The sequence below is a fragment of the Choloepus didactylus genome, chromosome 1 (genome assembly GCF_015220235.1).
Source record: "Choloepus didactylus isolate mChoDid1 chromosome 1, mChoDid1.pri, whole genome shotgun sequence".
NCBI classification, from domain to species: domain Eukaryota; kingdom Metazoa; phylum Chordata; class Mammalia; order Pilosa; family Megalonychidae; genus Choloepus; species Choloepus didactylus.
Window position 1 is genome coordinate 162779306 of NC_051307.1, and position 24816 is coordinate 162804121.

A 24816-nucleotide genomic window follows, 5' to 3' on the forward strand; every position below is an offset into this window, starting at 1 on the left:
CAAAACATCCCTGCATTTGAAGTCTATTTCATCTGAGATTAATATTGCTACACCTGCTTTCTTTTGGCTGTAGCTTGCATGAAATATTTTTTTCCATCCTTTCACTTTCAGTTTCTTCGTGTCCCTGTGTCTAAGATGAGTCTCTTGTATGCAACATATTGATGGTTCATTTTTTTTGATCCATTCTGCGAATCTATATCTTTTAATTGGGGAGTTTAATCCATTTACATTCAACGTTAAAACCGTGAAGGCATTTCTTGAATCGGCCATCTTATCCTTTGGATTATGTTTGCCATATTTTTCCCTCTCTCTATTAATATCCTTTATTGTACCCATACCGAATCTCTTTAGTACTGAACCTTTCTCCAAGTCTCTCTGTCCTGTCTTTGTTTCTCTGTCTGTAGGGCTCCCTTTAGTATCTCCAGTAGGGCAGGTCTCTTGTTAGCAAATTCTCTCAGCATTTCTTTGTCTGTGAAAAATTTAAGCTCTCCCTCAAATTTGAAGGAGAGCTTTGCTGGATAAAGTATTCTTGGTTGGAAATTCCTCTCACTCAGAATTTTAAATATATCGTGCCACTGCCTTCTTGCCTCCATGGTGGCTGCTGAGTAGTCACTACTTAGTCTTATGCTGTTTCCTTTGTATGTGGTGAATTGCTTTTCTCTTGCTGCTTTCAGAACTTGCTCCTTCTCGTCTATGTTTGACAGTGTGATCAGTATATGTCTCGGAGTGGGTTTTTTTGGATTTATTCTATTTGGAGTTCGCTGAGCATTTATGATTTGTGTATTTATGTTGTTTAGAAGATTTGGGAAGTTTTCCCCAACAATTTCTTTGAATACTCTTCCTAGACCTTTACCCTTTTCTTCCCCTTCTGGGACACCAATGAGTCTTATATTCGGACGTTTCATATTATCTATCATATCCCTGAGGTCCATTTCGATTTTTTCAATTTTTTTTCCCCATTCTTTCTTTTATGCTTTCATTTTCCATTCTGTCATCTTCGAGGTCACTGATTCGTTGTTCAACTTCCTCTAGTCTTGTACTATGAGTGTCCAGAATCTTTTTAATTTGGTCAACAGTTTCTTTAATTTCCATAAGATCATCCATTTTTTTATTTAGTCTTGCAATGTCTTCTTTATGCTCTTCTAGGGTCTTCTTGATTTCCTTCATATCCCGTACTATGGTCTCATTGTTCATCTTTAGTTCTTTGAGTAGCTGCTCTAGGTGCTGTGTCTCTTCTGGTATTTTGATTTGGGTGCTTGGGCTTGGGTTATCCATATCGTCTGGTTTTTTCATATGCTTTATAATTTTCTGTTGTTTTTGGCCTCGTGGCATTTGCTGAACTTGATAGGGTTCTTTTAGGGTTTGTAGACCAGTTGAAGTCCTTATCTCTAATTTATCAGATCTACAGCTTCGTGGAGTACACTTTCTCTAACTAACCAGCAGGTGGCGTCCACGAGCTACCTGTTCTCCACAAGCCAGATCTCCCCTGCTTAGCCTTTTTGGTGAGTGGGGGAGTGAGTCTTGTGGGGCCCAATTGGTGTACCAAGCTTGCGTGTGTAGTTGGTGTTGCCTGCCCTGTATGTGGGGCGTGTTTCTGGGCAGTCGGGGAGGGGTGGTGGCCCTAACAATCAAATCTCCCTGATGATCCTAGAGTTTTAAAGCTGCTGCAATAGTCTAATCCTTCAGTTCAGTCCTGCCACAGTTTGTCTCTTCCACTGACCCACAAGTCTTTGGTATTGGCGTATGGCTCCTGAGACTTGCAAGTGGGCCCCTCTTCCAGGCTGTGTACCCCGGGTCCTCTGTTGAGGGATGACTGTGCTATGTCACAGGTGAGTGCCGTCCCCCCAGGGCAGTTCTGGGCTGCTGGGCTGTGTAGGGAGGCTCCCAGTCTGCTCAAATGATGGCTGAATGGGGCTCTGTTAATTCACACTGCTCCACCTTCCCAGCTCTGGGACATTCAGCTGAGGTTGCAGGGAAGGCTAATGTCCACGCCCAGTTTTGTGGTGTGTGCCTGTTATTTGAAGCACTTCCGTCACACTGGGTTGTCTGGGGCAGCTCTGGGCTATGGGGCTGGCGATGGGCAGGAGTGTTTCCTGTCCACCAGGATGGTGGCTGTGAGCGGACACCCCCCTTTTCTTGGGAAGTTGTGTTGTTTAGTGAATTTTCTCAGCCACTGGATTATTGCCTTTTGTCTCAGAGCTCTCTTAGTTCTGCTCTTGACTTGACGTGCCCAAATTGCAATTCTTTGAAGCTTTCTGTATTGAGCTTCTTAGAGTAATTGTTTTAGAAAAAGCAAAAAGGATTTTAAAAAAAAAAAAAAAAAAAAAACAAACGGCCCTCCTCAGAGATCTAATGGGTTATTGAAATGCTAATAGACAAAGCAACCAGGGCCATTAAGGAAAGGTGCACAGGGCAGAGAGATCAGCTTTGCTTCAGGATTTGCATATGCGCCTCAAGGCCTGAGCTCCGCCCTTCCCCTTTCTGTGTTCACCAGAACTCCAAAAATCCTCTGCTTTTATTTTGGAGTTTTTCGTGTTGTTTTTTTTCTATGCCTGTCTCCTCTCTGCTGGGCTGACTGCTCTCAGAGTCTCTGGTGTCTGGTCTCAGTCTATCTATGGTTGGAGTTTGAATCAGTAGAATGAGTTTCCGATAAGAGCAGCCACTGCAGTTCTCCCTTCTCCTTCCCGGAGCTGACAGCCCCTCCTCCCCCGGGACTGAGCCTGGCAGGGAGGGGCGCGGGTCCCCTGGCCGCAAAAACTTACAGATTTCGCTGATCTCAGCAGTTCCACGTTTTCATGAGTGTTGTATGAAGTATGCCCAAAGACAGATTGCTCTGTGGTGTCCAGTCCACGCAGTTCCTCGCTTTTTACCTACTTTCCTGGAGGAGTAACTAAAACATACAGCTCACCAGTCTGCCATCCCTTCCCTTCAAGAACTCTATTTCTTCTTGAGTCAATGTTGGTTGTTCATGCTTTTCTAGAAAATTGTCCGTTTCATCTGGGTTGTCTAATTTATTAGTGTATAGTTGCTTATAGTATTCTCCCATTATCTCCTTTATTTCTGCAGGGTCAGTAGTTATGTCCGCTTTCCCATTTCTGATTGCATTCATTTGCATCTGCTCTTTTTTGTTGTTGTTGTTAGCCTAGCTAGGGGTCCATCAATTTTATTGATTTTCTTAAAGAACCAACTTCTGGTTTTGTTGATTCTCTCTATTTTTCCTGTTCTCAATTTCATTTATTTCTGCTCTAATCTTTATTATTTCTTTCCTTCTGTTTGCTTTGGGATTAGTTTGCTGTTCTTTCTCTAGTTTCTCCAGGTGGACAGTTAATTCCTCAATTTTTGCTCTCTCTTCTCTTTTAATATAGGCATTCAAGGCAATAAATTTCCCTCTCAGCACTGCTTTTGCTGCATTCCATAAGTTTTGATATATTGTGTTTTCATTGTCATCTGCCTCGAGGTATTACGAATTTCTCTTGTAATTTCTTCCTTTACTCACTGGTTTCTATTCTTTTTTTTCTTTTTCTTGCCTAATTGCTCTAGCCTCCATAGATTTGTTTAGCCTCCATGTATTTGTGAATTTTACCATCTTGTGACTTTTAATTTCCAATTTCATTCCGTTATGATCTGAGAAAGTGTTTTGTATAATATCAGTATTTTAAAATTTTTTTAGACTTGCTTTGTGGTCCAACATGTGGTCTATCCCAGAGGATGTTCCATGAGCACTTGAGAGAAATGTGTATCCTGCTGTTGTGGGGTGTAGGGTTCTATAAATATCTGTCAAGTTTAGTTCATTTATTGTGCAATTCAACATCTCTGTTTCCTTATTGATCCCCTGTCCAGATGTTCTGTCCATTGATGAGAGTGGTGTATTGAAGTCTTCCACTATTATTGTAGAGGTATCTACTTCTTCTTTCAGTGTTCCCAGTGTTTGCCTCTTGAATTTTCTGGCACTCTGGCTTTGTGCATAAAATATTTATGATTGTTATGTTTTCTTGATGAACTGACCCTTTTATTAATATATAGTGTCCTTCTTTGTCTATTTTAATTGTTTTACTTTTGAAGTCTAATTTGTCTGATATTAATATAGCTACTCCTGCCTTTTTTTTTTTTTTTGGTTGCATTTTCATGAAATATCTTTTTCCAGCCTTTCACTTTCAGCCTATTTTTGACCCTGTGTCTAAAGTGAGTTTCTTGTAGACAGCATATAGATGGGTCCTGTTTTTTAATCCATTCTGTTGATTTGTGTCTTTTTATTGGCGAGTTTAATCCATTGACATTTAGTGTTATTACTGTAAGGGCAGTACTTACTTCTACCATTTTGTCTTTTGGATTTTATATGTCATGTCTTATTTTTTCTTCTCTCTTCTCTTACTTGATAATCTTCCTGATAATCTTCATTTCTATATTCTTCTCCAAACCTCTCTCTCCTTTCTTTTCCTATCAGCCTGTAGCACTCCCTTTAGTATTTCTTGTAGCGCCAGTCTCTTACTCACAAACTCTCTCGGTGTCTGTTTGTCTGAAAATATTTTAATCTTTTCTTCATTTTTGAAGGACAGTTTTGCTGGATATAGAAGTCTTGGTTGGCAGTTTTTCTCTTTCAGTATCTTAAATATATCATACTACTATCTTCTCACCTCTATGGTTTCTGCAAGATATCTGTACATAGTCTTATCGAGCTACCCTTGTATGTGATGGATTGCTTTTCCCTTGCTGCTTTCAGAATTCTCTCTTTGTCTTTGACATTGGACAATCTGATCAGTAAGTGTCTTCGAGTAGGTCTATTGGGATCTGTTCTATTTGGAGTATGCTGTACTTCTTGAATCTGTAATTTTCTGTCTTTCAAAAAAGTTGGGAAATTTTCAGTGACTATTTCCTCTATTAATCCTTTGCCATTTTCCTTCCTCTTCTCCTTCTGGGATACCCATAACATGTATATTCAAGTGCTTCATGTTGCCACTCAGCTCCCTAAAACCCTGCTCATATTTTTCCATTCTTTTCACCATCTGTTCTTTTGTGTGCTTGAATTCAAATGTCTTGTCTTCCAATTAACTGATCCTTTCTTCTGCCTTCAAATCTACTGTTGTATCCCTCCATTGTGTTTTTCATCTCCCCCATTATGCCCTTCATTCCCATAAGTTCTGCCATTTGCTTTTTCAAGTTTACAAATTCTTCTTTATGGTCATCCAGTGTCTTCCTTATATCCTTCATTTCTTTTGCCACATCTTCCTTCATTTCATTGAGTTGATTTTTGAATTAATTTAGGAGATTTGTTTGAACATCTTTATCTTTAATGAGTTCTTCCCTCAGTTCATTGAATTGATTTAGCATTAGTTGTCTCGACTCTTGTGTCTCAGTTGAACTATTAGTTTGTTCCTTTGGTTTGTCGATATTTTTATGTTTCCTAGTATGGCTTGTTATCTTAAGCTGTCTAGACATCTGACTTTCTTGATTAGATTATTTTGGAGCTCATTTTCACTCTTTTACCTAGGGTTTTATGGTTGGTTAGCTTTGTTCTGTGACTTTTGGTGTTCAATTCAACTTATTCTAGACCTCTAACTTAGGTTCTGTTTAGTTGATCAAGGTTTTTCATCTCTTCTTTTTCTGTTTCTTGCCCTGCCTCTATGTAGCCCTTTTTGTGAGACGGTCTCCTCAGATATGGTCAGTACCAGTCAGGTTTTCTCAGTCCAGAGAGGCCCAGGTCTCAGGAGGAGGATATGGAGTTTCCCTGAGGATGAGACCCTCCTGTGGGGCCTCTAGACTCTGTGCTTTTCCTGTCTTGTCCAGCAGGGGTGCTTGCGAGCCTGCAGCTCCCCCACCAGTGTGAGGAGGTTTAGTGCCTTTAATTCTCTGCAGACTCTGAGCCTGTTGGGGACATGGCTGACTGGAGCTGTTTTCTGAATTCTAGCCCCTAGGGTCTGGGTTCTTTGAAGGAGGGCTGCCAATTGAGCTGGGCCACATCCCCCTTTTCTTGGGGGAGTTATGCCCTTTGAGGAATTGTCTCACCCACTAGGTTGATTGCTTTGTCTGTCAGATCTATTTCAGCTGCGTCCAGAGAGTGGCTTTCTATAAAGACCTACTGAGAATAGTTATTTTAAAAAGAAAGAAGGAAAAAAAGAAAAAGAAAAAGAAAAAAAAATTCCCTTTCTGAGGCCTTTCCCCAGTGTCAGTATGGATTATTTAAAAATGTGTGCTTTAGGTTATTGTCTCTTTCACCTGGATAGTTACTCTCCAACAGCTTTAATTTTGCCCTTGCCAGGGGGCTATTGAAGTGTAAAAAGATAAGGAGTCACAGAGCAATATAAGAAGGGTGACAAAATGTAGAAAAAAACCCAAGACTTTTTGGAGCCATGGAATGGGTGCCTGCTCCTATGTGCCCCCCCCTTCCCAGAGCCTAGCTTTTCTCTAACACCCCGGACATCCCCAATTCCAAAAGTTAATTAAATAATTTGTTAATTAATTCTGCAGTTGAGGCTGGGTTGAGCCCTCCTTCTTGCTCCCAGCAGATTGGTTCTTTTTCCTTCAGGGAGCCAGCTGTAAAATGTCCATGGGGTCTGGGTGGGGAGGGGGCACCAGATCCCTCATCAGAGGAACTTACAAAATTCCAAATTTCACTGCAACCTCACCTGTTCCACTTGTTCCAGGCTAGTGTATGATGCATGACTGGTCACTGAAGACCCCAAGAATGCTGTTTCACACAGTTCCTGGCTAATTACCAGTTGCCCTAGAGGAGTGACTAAATTTCACACTTTACCACTCTGCCATCTTGCCCTGCCCCCGCCCCGGATATTTTTTTCCAACCTATGCTCTTGAATTGAATTTTCAGAGTTTGCACATTATATTTAGTCCATATTAGTGAGGCATTATAATATTAGTCTTTTTGTTTCTGACTTATTTCACTCAACATATTGTCTTCAAGGTTCATTCATCTATTTGCATGACTCACAACTTCATTCCTTCTTGCAGCCACTCAATATTCCATTGTATACATACACCACAGTTTGCTGTTCCAGTCATCAGTTGATGTACCCTTAGTCCACCTCCATCCTTTGCAAATTGTAATATTGCCACCATAAATACCACTGTGCAAATATCCATTTGTGTCCCTGTTTCCAGTTCTTCCAATATATACCTAACAATGGGGTTGCAGGATCATATGGCAACCCTATACATAGCCTCCTGTGGAACAATCACACTGCCCTCCAGATTGGCTGCACCATTCTACTTCCCCACCACCAACAGTGAATAAGTACATCCCTCTCCTCACATTATCTCCAGCGCTTTTATCTTTCTGTCTATTATATAAACAGTTTTATTCATACACCATACAATCCATGCTAAGTAAACAATCAATGGTTCCTGGTATAGCCACATGGTTATGTATTCACCACCACAATCTATAGGAGGACATTCCATTTCTTCCACAAAGAAAGAAGAAAAGAAAAAATAATGAAGAATAAAAGCTAAAAACTAAAAATAAAATAAAATGAAATAAGAGAAACAACAACAATAACACCAAGAAAATACCTCTCCCTTATATCTTATTAATATTTAGCTTTTGTATATTGCCTTTGCTACATTTCATGGAATGATATTACAATGTTATTGTCAACTATAGATACTAATTTGCATTAATTGTATTTTTCCATATACTATCCCATTTATAACAACTTGCAATATTGACAGTCATTTGATTTCCTTCATGTAAAAACATTGTTATATTTGTAGATTATTCACCATCATTGTCCACTCTAAGTTTCTCAAAGTTATACAGTCCAAGCCCTTATCTTTTATCTTTCCTTCTGGTGTCATACATGTCCCTAGACTTCCTCTTTCAACCCTACTCACACTCAGCTTTGTTTGGTGTACTTACAATATTGTACTACTGTCTACCCTTTTGTCTTTTGGATTTTATATGTCCTATCTTATTTTATTTTTATTTTTCCTCTCTCTCTCTTAACTCTTATTTATAGTCTTCATTTCTATACTCTTCTCCAAACCTCTCTCTCCTGTATTTTCCTATCTACTTGTAGTGCTCCCTTTAGTATTTCTTGTAGAGCAGGTCTCTTGTTCACAAACTCAATCAGTGTCTGCTTGACTGAAAATATTTTAATCTCTCCCTCATTTTTGAAAGACAGCTTTGCTGAATATAGAATTCTTAGTTGGCAGTTTTTCTCTTTCAGTATCTCAAATGTATCATACCATTGCCTTCCTGCCTCCATGGTTTCTGCTGAGAAATCCACGCATAGTCTTATCAAGCTTGCTTTGTCTGTGATTGATTGCTTTTCTCTTGCTGCTATCAAAATTCTCTCTTTCTTTTTGACATTTGATAGTCTAATTAGTAAGTGTCTTGGAGTAGGTCTATTCAGGTCTACTCTGTTTGGGGTACATTACTCTTCTTGCATCTGTAATTTTATGTCTTTCATAGGAGATGGGAGATTTTCAATGATTATATCCTCCATTATTCTTTCTGCCCCATCTCCCTTCTCCTTCTGGAACACCCATGACATGTATATTCATGTGCTTCATGTTGTCATGCAATTCCTTGAGATGCTGTTCATATTTTTCCATTCTTTTCCCTATCTCTTCTTTTGTGTGTAGGATTTCAAATGTCCTGTCCTCTAGTTCACTGATATTTTCTTCTGCCTCTTCAAATCTGCTGTTGTAAAACTTCATTGTGTTTTTCATCTCTTCTATTGTGCCTTTCATTCCCATAAGTTCTGCTATGTTTTTTCAAACTTTTGAGTTCTTCCTCATGTTCACTCAATGTTTTCTTCATATCCTTCATCACTTTTTCCATATATTCCCTGAACTCATTGATTTGATTTTTGAATTGATTTAGCATGTTTGTTTGAACATATTTAATTTGTTGTTTCAACTCCTGTATCTTGTTTGAAATGCTGGTTTGTTCCTTTGACCAGGCCATATCTTTGTTTTTCCTATTGTGACTTATAAATTTTTGTTGGTGTCTAGGCATCTGGTTTTCTTGATTAGTTTATTCTGAGGCCATTTTCCTCTTTTACCTAGGGTTTTATTTTTGGTTGACTTTGTTCTCTAACTTTTCTTTGGCATTCAGCTAAACTTATTTTAAGACCGCCAGCATAGCTCTGTTTAACTGATCAGAATTTTTCAGCTCTTGTTCTGGTTCCTTCCCTGTCTATATGGAACCATTTTTTTTTTTTTTTTTGAGTAGGGTTCATCCAGATATGATTGACCCCAACAGATTATCCCAGACCAGATAGGCCCAGGTCTCAGAAAAAGGGTGTAATCAGTGTCAAGTTTCCCTGAGGATGAGACCTAGCGGGTTGTCATACATTTTTTTTTTTTTTAGTTTTTTTTTTTTTTCACTTTTATTGAGATTGTTCAGATACCATACAATTATCCAAAGATCCAAAGTGTACAATCACTTGCCCCTGAGTACCCTCATACGGCTGTGCATCCATCACCACACTTAATTTTTGTTCAATTTTTAGAAACTTTTCATTACTCCAGACAAGAAATAAAGTGAAAGATGAAAAAAGAAAAAAAGAAAAGGAAACTCTAAACCTCTCCTATCTCTAACCAACCCCCCTCAATTGTTGACTCCTAGTATTGATATAGTACGTTTGTTACTGTTTATGAAAAAATGTTGAAATACTACTAACTGTAGTATATAGTTTGTAATAGGTATATAGTTCTTCCCTATATGCCCCTCTATTATTAACTTCTAATTGTATTGTCATACATTTGTTCTGGTTCATGAAGTGATTTCTAGTATTTGTACAGTTGATCATGGACATTGCCCACCATAGGATTCAGTTTTATACATTTCCATATTTTGACCTCCAACTTTCCTTCTGGTGACATATATGACTCTGAGCTTCCCCTTTCCACCTCATTCACACACCATTCGGCACTGTTAGTTATTCTCACATCTTGCTACCAACACCCTGTTCATTTCCAAACATTTAAGTTCATCCTAATTGAACATTCTGTTCATACTAAGCAAGAGCATCTACATTTCTTCCACAAGGCAGGAGGGAGAGTCAAAGAAGGTAGAGAGGCAAAAGAAAGAGGAAACAAAAAAAAATGACAGCTAGGAAGCAGCAAAAGGAAAAATAACCTTAAATCAAAGTAGAATAAAGAATCAGACAATACCACCAAAGTCAAGTGTCTAACATGCCTCCCCTATTCCCCCCTCTTATCTGCATTCACCTTGGTATATCACCTTTGTTACATTAAAGGAAGCATAATACAATGATTCTATTAGTTAAAGTCTTTAGAGTTTATGCTGATTGCATCCCTCCCCCAATGCCTCCCCATTTTTAACACTTTGCAAGGTTGACATTTGCTTGTTCTCCCTCGTAAAAGAACATATTTGTACATTTTATCACAATTGTTGAATACTCTAGATTTCACCAAGTTACACAGTCCCAGTCGTTATCTTTCCTCCTTTCATGTGGTGTCTCACATGCTCCCCATCTTTCTCTCCCAACCTTATTCATAGTTACCTTTGTTCAGTGTACTTACATTGTTGTGCTACCATCTCCCAAAATTGTGTTCCAAACCACGCACTCCTGTCTTCTATCACCCTGTAGTGCTCCCTTTAGTATTTCCTGTAGGGCAGGTGTCTTGTTCACAAAGTCTCTCATTGTCTGTTTGTCAGAAAATATTTTGAGCTCTCCCTCATATTTGAAGGACAGCTTTGCTGGATACAGGATTCTTGGTTGGTGGTTTTTCTCTTTCAGTATCTTAAATACATCACACCACTTCCTTCTTGCCTCCATGGTTTCTGCTGAGAGATCTGCACATAGTCTTATGAAGCTTCCTTTGTATGTAATGGATCGCTTTTCTCTTGCTGCTTTCAGGATTCTCTCTTTGTCTTTGACATTTGATAATCTGATTATTAAGTGTCTTGGCGTAGGCCTATTCATATCTCTTCTGTTTGGAGTATGCTGCGCTTCTTGGATCTGTAATTTTATGTCTTTCATAAGAGATGGGAAATTTTCATTGATTATTTCCTCTATTATTGCTTCTGCCCCCTTTCCCTTCTCTTCTCCTTCTGGGACACCAATGATGCGTACATTATTGTACTTTGTTTCATCCTTGAGTTCCCGGAGACGTTGTTCATATTTTTTCATTCTTTTCTCCATCTGCTCCTTTGCATGTAGGCTTTCAGGTGTTTTGTTCTCCAGTTCCTGGGTGTTTTCTTCTGCCTCTTGAGATCTGCTGTTGTATGTTTCCATTGCATCTTTCATCTCTTGTGTTGTACCTTTCATTTCCATAGATTCTACTAGTAGGTTTTTTTTTTTTTTTTTAATTCAGTTTTATTGAAATATATTCACAAACCATACAGTCATCCATGGTATACAATCAACTGTTCACAGTATGATCATATAGTTAAGCGTTCATCACCACAATCTATTTCTGAACATTTTCCTTACATCAGAAAGAATCAGAATGAGAATAAAAAATAAAAGTGAAAAGAGAATACCCAAACCATCCCTCCATCCCACCCTATTTGTCATTTAGTTTTTACTAGTAGGTTTTTTGAACTTTTGATTTCTGCCGTATACATGTCCAGTGCTTCCTTTACAGCCTCTATCTCTTTTGCGATATCTTCTCTAAACTTTTTGAATTGATTTAGCATTAGTTGTTTAAATTCCTGTATCTCAGTTGAAGTGTACGTTTGTTCCTTTGACTGGGCCATAACTTTGTTTTTCTTAGTGTAGGTTGTAATTTTCTGTTGTCTAGGCATGGTTTCCTTGGTTATCCAAATCAGGTTTTCCCAGACCAGAACAGGCTCAGGTCCCAGAGGGAAGAAATATTCAGTATCTGGTTTCCCTGCGGGTGTGTCTTAGAAAATTGCTCCACCCTTTGATGCCTCGGGTCACTGTGCTTTTCTGCCCGGCAGGTGATGCCTGTTAGCGTATAATGCTTGACTGGTGTGGGGAGGTATGGCCGTGTTCCCCCAGGCTCTGGGGTCTGGTTCTGAATGTCCTCCTAGAGAAGACAGAACCCCCAGGTGGAGTCATTAGCATTTCAATGGTCTCTCTCTCTCTCTGCTTGTGCTGTCTCCGCCCTTCCCCGAGTCACAGCCCTGGAAACTTAAAATGACTGGGGCTTTCTCCACTGAGCCGAAAAAGAAACAGATAGTCCCCTTCAGACCCAGTGAAGGCGACCCTCCGGCTCTCCCAGGTCAGTCATCACCCAAAGCCTCTGTCTGTTTTTTGGGGCTGCGTACCTGTAGTGAGCAGTTCACACTCGCTACTTAAAACCCCAGTTGGAGCTCAGCTGAGCTGTATTCGCTTGCTAGGAGAGAGTGTCTCTCTGGCACCACGCGGCTTTACAGCTTGGGCTATGGGGGAGGGGGTCTCCCGACCTGGTTCCGCAGGTTTTACTTACAGATTTTATGCTGTGTTCTCGGGCATTCCTCCCAATTCAGGTTGGTGTGTGATGAGTGGATGGTCTTGTTTGTCCCCCCACAGTTATTCTGGATTGTTTCCAGTTTTTTGTAGTTGTTCCATGGGGACTGCTTAGCTTCCACTCCTCTCTATGCCGCCATCTTGTCTGAGTCCGGTTGTCATACATTTTTGTGAGGCCTCTAGACTCTGTGCTTTTCCTATCCTGCCCAGCAAGTGGTGCTTGTCAGCACACACTTCCCCACCAACGTAAAGAGGTGTGGTACCTTTAATTCTCAGTAGACCTTGTCCCTGCCAGGGGCGTGGTTAGGGTAAGCTTAAGCTCTGTTTTTTTTTCCCCCAGCCCCTAGGTTCTGAATTCTCTAAATTATGGCCACTACTTTAGCTGGGCCCTGCCCCCCTTTTCTTGGAGAAGATAAGCCCTTTAAGGAATTATCTCTTTCACTTGACTCCTTACTTTATCTCTCAGACCTATGTTAACTCCACCCTTGCCTGGGTAAGTGCTGTCAATTGAAAATGCCTGAGGCTTTCCCTAATGAGCAACTTAGAATTTAAAAAAATTAGGTTTAAAAAAAGAGAGAAGAAAAAATTCCCTTCTCAGAGCTTGTTTCCAGCCTCCCAGTTTCACATCAAAAGTCGGAGTTGGCACCCAGTTCTATGTGTCACTTTTCTTGGGGGACAGCGCTTTTCAAGAGCTTGGCCAACTCCAAAAGCCTCTGTTTTAATTTAGTTTTCATTATATTTTTTTCCGTCAGCACTACCTTATCTCTGCTGAGAGAGATCTCAGTGTTCCTTTCCTACTTGCTATAGGTTTATCTGTGCTCATAGCTTGTATTCAATAATCCAAATTTATTAATTAAAACCATGACTGGAGCCTGGTTGAGCTACCTTCCTTGCTCCCAGCAGACTGCTTCTTTTTCCCACGGGGGAGTGTTCCAGCTCAGACTGCTGTGTCAGTGGGGGAGGGGCACCAGCTCTGTAGTCTGGGGTCTTGACTTACAGTTCTACGCTGTGGTATTGGCATTCAGAGTACTGTGCCAGTGGGGTGGGGGTGCAGCTTCACAGTTTGGGAATCTCTATTTATAGTTCTACGCTGTCGTCTCAGCCCTTTCTCCCATTCCAGACTGGTGTACGATGTGCGTTCAGTCACAGATGTCCCCCAAACAGTTGCTCCAGACTATTTACTAGTTGTTCCTGGCTATTTACCAACAGCTCTGAGGACTAACTAAATTCCACACCTCCCTATGCCACCGTCTTGCCCCACCCTGAGCATAAATTTTAATTTCTCTGAACTCCCACATCAAAAAAAAGAAGACAGAGTGACTAGGTAGCAAAACCAAAAACCAATGGACAACATTTACAATAATACCAGGTAATGAGTTATCTCCATAAACCCAAGAATACAAATACCTGGGGCAAATCACCAACAGCCACAAGACCTACACAGTAGCAGTATCATGCAGGGAAAAAAGAGAGAATAAAGGTGGCAGCATTCAGACCTAAGAACAAAAGACCCCAATATAAGAAACAGGTGTTTTACTGGAAAATATGACAGGACGATTTGTTAACAGCAGCTAAAACTGGGATAGTTTGCTCACTACAGTACCATGTAGCCACAGGGGCCCCAGAGTAAAAAGGATTGAAGGGGCGGGAGCAATTTGGAGCAGGAGGCACTGCAGGAAGTGGAATGAAAACTGATCAGCAAGGAATAACAGGAATGAAGGAAAAAGGAGGTCTAGATCAAAGTGCGGGAGGGAACAAAACCAGGAAACCCCAGAAAGCAAGCAGACATGTTTTCAACCACTACACAAAAACAACAGAAGAGGGAGCCCTGTGTAGTTAGAAACCCCTTTCTTAACCCAGCCTTATTCTAAAAGTTTAGGGAAGCTAATTTCACCTAAAAATGAGCAACAGAAGGTACCAATGTCAAATCCTGTACAAAATTATTATAAGAAAAAATAGAGTAAGGAGCACAATAGCATCTCTACAGACAATGAAATCATGTTAGAAAGAGGAATCCACAAAATAGTTAAAAACTGTAACCAACACAAAGGTGTGAAGAGTCAGAAATGGTAAATATGTGGGTAAATATTAAAGATTTTTCTTTCTAATTTTTCAATTTACTTAAAAGAAATTTTAATGTAAAAATATCAGCAATGTATTGTAGGGTATCTAATATAAGTAGGAAGTAATATGTATGATAATAAAAGCACAAAGGATGAAAGGGGGGAAATCAGTGGTGTGCTGGAGTCAACTTGTATTGACTCATAAGAGCTCATTGTTTGTCTCTCTTCCCAGCTCTGCTTTCAGTAACATCACTTTGGTAGCTTGGTAGCTTGAAATCGGCCATGGTGGGAGTATTTACTCCATAGAATTGGCAAATGCTACACATCAGGGCCTTTTTGCCCTTGAAGAGCTTTTGTTAAAAGTTTACCAAGTTTCTTCAGTGGAGAAAGTAGAAGTGCATTGTTATAAGGTCTTATGTTCCATATGAAGTGGTGTAACATTATTTGAAGGTAGCTAATATTAACGCTAACTAAAGGTGCATATTGTAAATCTTAAAGAAGACATTAAAAATAAAATTTAGCTAATAAGCCAATAGAGGAGATAAGAAGGAACATTAAAGTAATAATCCAATAGAAGCGAGGAAAAGAAGAAAGGAACAAAGAACATATAAATAGAAAGCAAATATAAAGTTGGTAAATTTTAATACAACATATCAATAATTGCATTAAGTTCAATAAATGAACTAACACATCATTAAAAAGAGATTGTTACACTGAATAAAAAAGCAAGTCCTAACTATATGTTCTTCATAGGAATTCCACTTTAATATAAAGAAAGAGATAAATTAAAAGAATAGAAAACAATACACCATCCACAAACTAATCATAAGGAAGGTGGAGCAGTCATATTGATATCCAATGGAGTAGAGTTAAAAGCAAGAAATATTACCAGACACAAATAGGGACATTTCATAATGATAAAGGAGTCAATCCATGAAGACAAAAATATTTTGAACTGAATGATAATGAAAATACAAATATCAGAATTTATGGGATGCAGCTAATGTAGTACTTAGAAGGAAATTTCTAATTTTAAATGAATATATTAGAAAAGGTGCAACCCTTCAGGGGATTTCTAGTGAAAGCTTTGGGTATTCAATAAGGGCTCTTCACTCTGGCAGGTAGGAACTGGAATGATTACTAGTCATGTGTGAGCTCTGGGAATTTTTCAGCTTATAGGTCCCTCACAGTTATTTGCCCAGCTTCATGAATTTCGATTTCATTCTACATGCATGCAGATTAGTATTTTGTTAAAGACTCAAGGAGCTATGCAGCTCTCTGGAAGTTTGTTTTTTGCAAAGCTACATCCTTTCTGATACTTAACCTCACAAATTTCAACCACGCTGACTCTCCAAACAGTTATCTCCGTTTCTTGACCTCAATGTGATGGTCTTTCTTTTGACTTTCCCTTCCCTGTGCCGTGATCGGGAAGTTTCCTCCAGGCAGAAAGTAAGAACATCATTCTGCTCACCTGTATTGTTTCCCTTCTTTCAAGGTTCATAATCTTGCATTGTCTATTGTCCAATGTGTGAAAACGGTTATTTCATGTATTTTATCCAGTTTTTAGCTGTCTTTGGAAAGAAGGCAATTCCTAATCTGGTTTCTCTTTTGTAGGCAGAAGCAGAAGTCCACACTCATAAAACTGACTTTTAACAATACGTAATTTAGATTCCCAATCAACATCATTTACTGAGGCATTGCTGAAGGCTGGAATTATGCAATAGTAGATAGGGCAAAATCTCTGATGAGAACTCATTTAAAAGAAGTGAGTGTACATCAGCTTTCAGGAAGGTGACTGTAAAAGGGCAGTAGGATTGGATTGTTGCAATAATTTAAATATTTTCTAATTTATCTCAATCAGGAGTATGAGTCCACTTGATGATACTAATTTTAAATTTTTAAAAATATTTTTAAAAAATACACAAAATCATTCCTTATCTTTTCTTTTTATTACATAAGCCCTTGATATTGCGCACACACACACACACACATACTTTTTGCATATTTGTAACCATTACTTCGGACTCTCTTCAGACAGATTTATTGCTTAAATTTAATCAGATGAATTGACTCTTGAGTAAAATAACCAAAGCATAGGGAGGGAAATCAAGCCAGACTGGTGGGAGTTCAGAAAAGAGTACTGTGTAATAGACATTAATTCAGAAACACAACTCTAACACAAAGAAAGTTTTTCTTCTAAAAAACTTGAGGCAATTTGGTAAAGTTTTCCAAAGAAGACACAATAATTTTATTCATTTTAATTTTTACATCATTTACAGCACATAATCTTGAAGATAACTAATGTTAACCCACACACAGATAGGTGAGAATGTGGCCCCACCATATTTGCAGGCTCAGAGCATCTGTGTGGTTTTCCACCTTGACCAGTTTCTAATTTCCATGGAATGTGCAGGCATCCAGAAGTTCTGTGGGGCAGAACATAAGAGAAGACCTTTAGGTACTCTATGTGCTTGTCAAACACATTTCTGATCCTATTTTCTTGAAGTCAATGGTATTCAATAAAGATTTTCTTAAACAAATGCACATACAATTTTTCTTCTCTTCCCAACTGATGCTAAGTATTTTCCTTGAATACCTACATTTTCCTTTCCTCCTGATCTCACCGTCTCCAATGTACTAGGTAATTCAACAAAAATTCAAGCATAATCCCAACAATTTTATCTCAGCTATAATTTTATTTCTTCAATTTATTTCTTTTTGATGCAGCTATACCATTCTAAAATATCTATAGCTAGAAAGTGCTTACTATAGTGCTGACTATACCTCATTTGTTTTTATTAATATCATTTATGTATTTTCTTAAAAGAGTTGAAAATTGGTATATGTGTGTCATTTCCTACGCTTTCTCCCTACATTGAAGTGCTCACACACGTACATTTTCATTTCACTAGCAAAAAATGGAATTACATATGAAAATATGTTCAGTTCCCAAGTGATCCCAAGTTCTCTTGTACTCACTGCCTTCTTCAAACAATTTGACCTTTTTTTCAGACAGTGTCTTACACTGTGTCTAATTGAGTCACCTCACTGGTGAGCCTGCATCCTCTTGCGGGGCAGGGAGTGTGCTCTCAGCATCTTTGTGTTCCTATCGGCACCGGTCCAGGGCTTGGCATGAAATAGTCCTCAAAACAAACATGCTCACCATGACCCCCATGCTATTTCTCCTTGATGTTTTGTTCTACTTACCAGAGGCTAAGCATTGCCTCAGGTTATCAATAGCCATAAGATACTCTCTCCCTAAGTATTTTTCATAAGTTGTTTTGTCCTGAAGGTTAGCCAAACATTGTGTGTCATCACTGAACAGCAGGTCCTTTGTTGAGGATTTGAACAGTTGGAACATCGCGTATTCAAACCCGTTTCTTCCAAAGAGCTCCTAGGTCAGACAGACAGACAGGCAGGGAGTGACCATGGGCACCGGCAAGCATGGGGCTATGTATTCTGCATCAGAAGACTTAAGCCTGATGGTTTTCTCAGCTCCAGACCCTGGGAAATGTGGGACACAGCCACAGTTTAGGAGGCATGGGAGCAAAATGATTTAAAACAAAACAAAACATGGTTTTTGGAATCCAACTGGCTGGGTTCAACTCCTGGCATGGTCTTTTATTTGCGGGTGGCTTTGGGCAAATTCTTTACTACTCTTAGTGAATCTCAGCTCACTAATTTGTAAATGGAAAGAGTAAATAATTAGATGATGCATGTCAAGTAACTGTTAAATAGAAAGAGCTCAAGTTTGCTATTTCTCCAAACATTATCAGATGTTTTCAACTTCTCATTGACACTCACATGTCTTCCTGCTGCCCAGAGCCCTTGCTGCCTTGTCCAGTCTATTCACCAGATATACCTCAGGTGCCTGGCCATTTACATCTCCTCCTTCCCCTTCCCTCTCTTCCTTTATCCACTTCTCTTGTAGCCAGAATGGTGGCTCACCCTGTGTGGGAGCCACCCCTTCAAAAGTCTAGACCAAAAGCCTCTTGTTTTGCCAACTCTACCTGGATCATTGTGCTTTAACTGGGATGAATGGATAGTACATGCTAAGACACAGCATGTGCTTGGGGTAGCTCTTGCTTGGGGTGCCTCTGCAAATGGGGTGTGATAGTAAAAAAGGAAGAGGAGGCTCTGGGTTTTCCTTAAGATCATTTGATTTAGGTAGTTGGCTTCCCCATAAGATCAGCCCTGGCTGGCTGCCTCTGGAGGTCACAAGTTCTCTGAATTTTATGAAGCCTAAATTAGTGCTCAGCCTGCCCAGATTCAGGAAACATGTTGTAGAAGAACCTCCACACTGCTTTTTACAACATAAGCTTAGACTCCTGTGACAGAAGAAGAGAGAAGGGGGCAACTTTCAGGGAGTAATTGAATAAGCCCAAGAGGTACCAGGAATGCAGAGTGTTGATTCTCAGGAAGACACTTCAGATATCCAAATATCCAAGGCTTTTCCAGTCCACTTTGATGTCCTACACAGTCCAAGAGCAAGAAGTGAACACAACAACTAGCTTTCCACGTTATTCACGATAGGGCTGGGAGAATATAATCAAGTTTCACTCTCCAGGGAGAAATGCTGGGACTTGTCCAAAAGTGAACTGAGCTGCACTAGTTGAGAGGGGGCTACCAGGAGGCCCTGGGTACCTGCTGGTTGAAGAGCACTCTGCGAACAAATTCTGCTTTATCTCTCCTTGAGACCACGGCGTGATTTGGGACAATGCCCAGGTGGCAGTCCTGAGCCTCAGTCACAGGTTTCCGGATGCCATCAAGACACAGCAACTCAAAGTCTTCATGCTTCAAGTCCTTAGCCCAGGCTTCAGGGTTCTTTCCTAGGAGAGAAAGAAGGTAGATCAGCTACAGCCACACAGCTTTGGTCAAGGTGACCAACCACCAGCATCTGGAGAGTCACAACAGACTTGGAGAAATAAAGCAATAAGGCTTTTAAAAAGAAAATCATAAACTCAGAGTAGGCGAAGATGTCTTAAGCAAGACTGAAAAGCACTAACTGGGAAAAAAAATGATTGAATAAATTGAACTGTATTAAAACAGGATTTTTTGTTCATTAAAAGACATCATTAGGAAAGTGAAGAGACAAGCCACAGTGTGTGTGTGTGTGTGTGTGTGTGTGTGTGTGTATGACAAAAATCTTGTATCCAGAAAATATAAAGAACTACTATAAATCCAGAAGAAAAAAATAGAAAAATGGGCGTGAGACTTGAACATAAACTTCATATTAGAAGATACCCAAATGGCCAACAAACCTAAGAAAAGGTGCTCAATTCATTAGTCATCAAGAAAATGAAAATTGAAACTTCAGTGCGATGTATTACATAACTCCAGAATGTTTAAAAGAAAAAGAGAATACCAAGTTTTGGTGACACTATGGAGCCATTGAAATGCTCCTACACTGCTGATGGGAGTGTAAACTGGTACAGCCACTTTGTGAAATATTTGGCTGTATTTACAAAAACAAAATATTAGTACATACTATGATGCAGCTGGTCCATTTGCAGTCTAAGAGAAACAAGGACCTATGCCTACCATAAGACATGGACAAGAATGTTCACTGCAGCAATATTCATAATAGTAAAAAATGGAAACAACCCCAAAGGCTCTCAACTATAGAAAGGATAAATAAATTGTGATCAACTCATACATTGAAATACCCAGTGATGAAAAAAACATGAAGTACTGCTCAAGCAATAGCTTGGATGAATCTCACAGACATAATGTGAACAAAAGAGTCTAGGCAAGGAGTTCATAAAATGATTTCATTTATATAAAATTCAAAAACAAAACAAAACAAAACACCTGGCCTATGGTGTTGGACATCAGGATCCTTCCTGGGTAGGTTAGTGACTGGAAGGGACCTGAGAGGCTTCTGAAGTGTTGCTAATTTCTGTTTCTTGGCTTAAGAGCTATTTGCATGGTTGTGTTCACTTAGTGAAAATTGGTCAAGCAGGCCTCTGATGACTGGTGCGCTTTCCTGTGTGTATGTTGTACTACACTAAGAAGTTTACAATAAAGAATATGATGTGCAGAAAAAAAGACACCATGTCAACCTGCACTTGCAAAGTCAACAAAGATTTACGGTGACTAATCTCTCAATATTCTCTACCCAGAATCACTTTTTCCTATGTCAAGAGTAAATATCTGACTTTTTCTTGCCAAACGGAAAGCATACTCTTCTTCAGCCCCCAGATGCTCCTTAAATTTTGCACATCTTTATCCAATTCCTGAAAATATAGTTTAGTAATAGCAGGAACTTCAAACTCCAGAGAATGCCTCTATCAAAACTTTCCCTGGAGGTTGGTCCTTTAAACGTATTTTAAGACAGTGGTTCTGGGTACACTGGGTGGTCCTGGAGGGCTGGTTAACACAGATTCCCAGACCCCATTTTCAGAGTTTTTGATTCAGTAGGCCTAGGACAGGACCCGATAATCTGCATCTCTAACAAGTTCCCAGGTGATGCTGATGCTGCTGGTCCAAGGACCATATATTGAGAACCACTGTTTTAAGGTAACAGAATGAGAAATTCAAACAACAGAAGAGTATAAAGAGAAAGGTGAAATCTTTTTGCATCAGGCTCACCAATTTCATCCCTAGATACATCCTTCTAGACACTTTCCAAGCATCTATAATAATATGTGTTTTAAAATGACAAGAACTAAAAAAATCTAAACAGAAAAGGTATATAATACATGGTGTTTTGCAATGTCTTTTTTTCACATCGCAATCTTTTCATGCCATTAAATATAGGACTATTGCATTCTCTTTAAAAGCTCAACAACACTGCAGTGTATGAAAGTATCATAATATCTTCAACTAATCCAGGACCCTAACTTGTTTTGACTACTAATTTTTAAGATGAACCACCTTGCAATCTTTGCACACTAGTGTCAGTAAATTTATGGAATTATTTCTAGAAATAAAATTTCTGGATCAAAAGTTATATGCGTTTCGAAGCTTGTTACTGCAAAGGAGAGGCTAAGCCTACTTACAATTGTGCCTAAGAGTCTCTCTCAAAGAACATTTTTTGTTGTTCAGATGTGGCCTCTCACTCCCTAAACCCATTCAGCAGGTAAACTCACTGCCCTCCCCTCTATGTGAGACTTGACTCCCAGGGGTGTAAATCTCCCTGGCAATGTGGGACATGAGCCTGGACCCAGCATCAAGGGATTGAGAAAGTCTTCTTGACCAAAACAGGGAAGAGAAATGAAACAAAATAAAGTTTCAGTGGCTGAAAGATTTCAAATGGAGTCAAAAGGACATTCTGGAGGTTATTCTTATGTGATATATAGCTATCTCTTTTTATTTTTTAGGCTATTGGAATAGCTAGAAGGAAATACCTGAAACTGTTGAACTGCAACCAGTGGCCTTGATTCTTGAAGATGATTGTATAATTGTGTAGCTTACACAGTGTGACTATGTGATTGTCAAAACCTTGTGGCTCATGCTCCCTCTGTCCAGTGTATGGACAGATGAGTAGAAAAATGGGAACAAAAATTAAATGAACAATAGGGGGGGATGGGGAGGATATTTGGGGAGTTCTTCTTTACCTGTATTTTTATTTTTTTATTTTTATTTTTTGGAGTAATGGAAATGTTCAAATATTGAGTGTGGTGATAAATGCACAACTAGATGATGGTACTGTGAACAACTGATTGTACATTGTGGATGATTGTAGGGTATGTGAATATATCTCATTAAAACTGAATTGAAGAAAAAGAGTTATATGCATTTAAAAGGTTGATCAATATTTCAAAATTTTCCTTTAAATGTGTCACATCAATTTATACTTAAACCAAGAGTATATATAAGAGGGGGTCCCCCATACCCTTGCCAACGCTACTTTTTATTGAACTTTTTGCTAAACTGATAAGCCCTTGGCCACATTTTAAGCAAATATTTCTTTGTTTTTGTCTTCTGGGTTTGTTTATGATTGAGTTCTGTTCTTATGGAAGTTTAAAATTTTTGTTTAGTAAAATTGATCAAGCTCTTGCTTTTTCACCGTAGAGTTTTGAGTTCCTGCTAGAAAGATCTTTTCCATTCCTTTGGTTTAGCTTGCCTCACTTTTCTCCAGGAGGTAGGAAGTGGGGCTGGGAGGGAATGGAGAGGAGGTTGACTTGGTCACAGGGGTCTTGAACTTGCTAATTCTTCCCCTGGACAACTGTGAGCACAAAGAAAGTGAATAATCAACCCACTGCCAGTAGATTATTCCTCTTGAGTCCCAGCTGGGTCCCAGATAGGGCTTGGAAAGTGTGCTTGAGCCTGAATGAGGGAACCTAAATAGCTCATGAAAGAGAAACATACAAGTAAAGATGAACTATTAAAAATGATACATGGTTCTTGCCCCACATATGTGAGTAATCAGGGACGGTCTTTAAGATTTTGTGAATGGAGAGAGCTGGAGATGCTCACACAGACGTTTGTGAGTTGGGTTCAAGGACAATGTGATAATCAACCATGTCGACTTTGCCATGATATGAAGAATTTTCTCATTCCCTAAATCAAAACCGTGCGGTCCTAAGTCACTGAAGCGAGAAAGTGTCACTAGCACTTCCCGGATTGCCCAACTGGGAGGTGATTTCACACGAGAGGATCGGATTTTCCCAAGGGAGGAAAGGACAGCAAAGGCACATACCATCCGTGTTCTGCAGGACCGTGGGGTGCTTCATAAAGGCCACGTCTCCCTTCTCGACCAGACACCTGCACGGTGAGAGGCAGCAGGGTCAGCGAGGAGGGTCAGCAGAAGTGGGAGAGCGGGGCAGGGGGAGGGGATCACCGAGGGGCTTCACACAACCCTACTCGGCCACTTGGTACCTGTGCCAGTTTGAATGTGTTGTGTCCCCCAAAACACCATTATCTTTGATGCAATCATGCGTGGGCAGATGTATTAGTGTTGATTAGATTGTACTTCTTTGATTGAGTGTTTCCATGGAGATGTGACCCATCCAACTGTAGGTGGTAGCTCTGATTAGATAATTTCTATGGCAGTGTGGCCCTGCCCATTCAGCATGGGCTTTGATTAGTTCATTGGAGCACTATATAAGCTCAGACAGAAGGAGCGAGCTTGCTACAGCCAAGAGGGACACTCTGAAGAACGCACAGGAGCTGAGAGAGGAGCTGCAGCTTACAGAGACATTTTGAAGATGGCCGTTGGAAGCTGATGCAGACATTTTGGAGAATGCCATTTTGAAATGCAAGCTGGAAGCAAGCAGACGCCAGCCATGTGCCTTCCCAGCTAACAGAGGTTTTCTGGACACCATTGGCCATGCTCCAGTGAAGGTACCTGATTGTGGCTGTGTTACTTTGGACACTTTATGGCCTTAAGACTGTAACTGTGTAACCAAATAAACCCCCTTTATAAAAGCCAATCCATCTCTGGTGTTTTGCATTCTGGCAGCATTAGCAAACCGGAACAGTACCTCTGACAGTGATCACTTCCACACAAACAACTGTTAACACCCAGGCCATCCGAGGAATGGAAGGGGGAGATACAACAGAGAAAGAAAACTGCCTGTCTAGTTCTATTATAGACAACCATTGCTGGTTTCCTTATTTAAATACTGATTGGTTCCCAGAGAAGTGCTTGTGTTCCCTTATTAACAGGAATATTTCTGGTTGGATCAAAACTCTCAAAATCAGAAATTAAGATGAGTGTGGAAGATGTGATTTTAATGGAGTCTCTTAACTTTCCTAGGTCTACTCAATATAAATAAAAGTAAAAATGCATCATTGGACATTTGTTCATGCTTAATCCCATGAAAAATGTTTCTCTGTATTCAAGGTACATTCTTTTTGAGAAATGTTGAGCACATTGAAAAAAATGATTTTATGACCTTCAGTCAGTTGGAAATTTCTGTTTGTTTTTAGGAGCACCCTTCTAGTTTTCTCTCACTTTTATCTTCAGGTCCTTTATACCAAGGATCAATTACTTCAATTCAAATTTCCTAAGCTCTCTCACCCTAATTCTTTCCTTCATGCCCTCTTCATAGACTCCCAGGCCTGAATGAGCATGCTTCTCTGCCTTACTCTACTCTCTCCCATTCATCTGTTATTCCTGCATCTAAACCATCCTGGATTGATTACTGTGGTATTGTAATGTGATTTTTATATCTAGCAAAAGAAAATTCCCTTTGTATAATTTCATTTATTTTTAAATCCTTGGCTCTTCTTTGGTCTCCCAAGCACTGTCACTTTTCTGAGAAAAAAACTCTTCCCATTCCATCTGGCCTCATGCTACGTGGTTGCAGTGGAGGCAGCTGTAACTTTACAATGTCACTTCACTGCATGAATGCTGTGAGCAGGGTGGCTTTCACCCAAGCTGGGCTGTCAACCCCCTCTCCTGC

General features: G+C 39.7%; 1 protein-coding gene and 1 long non-coding RNA gene across 2 annotated transcripts in view; one reads left to right on the forward strand and one right to left on the reverse strand.

The window, feature by feature from the left end:
* Positions 1-21838, forward strand: part of LOC119540643 — a 61343-nt gene extending 39505 nt beyond the window's left edge. Inside the window, exon 4 of the long non-coding RNA XR_005218099.1 lies at positions 21787-21838. This is a non-coding gene — a long non-coding RNA (uncharacterized LOC119540643). The remainder of the gene's footprint in view (positions 1-21786) is intronic.
* Positions 16417-24816, reverse strand: part of LOC119540620 (inhibitor of carbonic anhydrase-like) — a 47497-nt gene continuing 39097 nt past the window's right edge. Inside the window, 4 exon segments of the mRNA XM_037844659.1 lie at positions 16417-16890; positions 17672-17858; positions 19109-19293; positions 23109-23173. Of these exon segments, the coding sequence (XP_037700587.1) occupies positions 16856-16890; positions 17672-17858; positions 19109-19293; positions 23109-23173 (472 nt within the window). The 3' untranslated portion in view covers positions 16417-16855.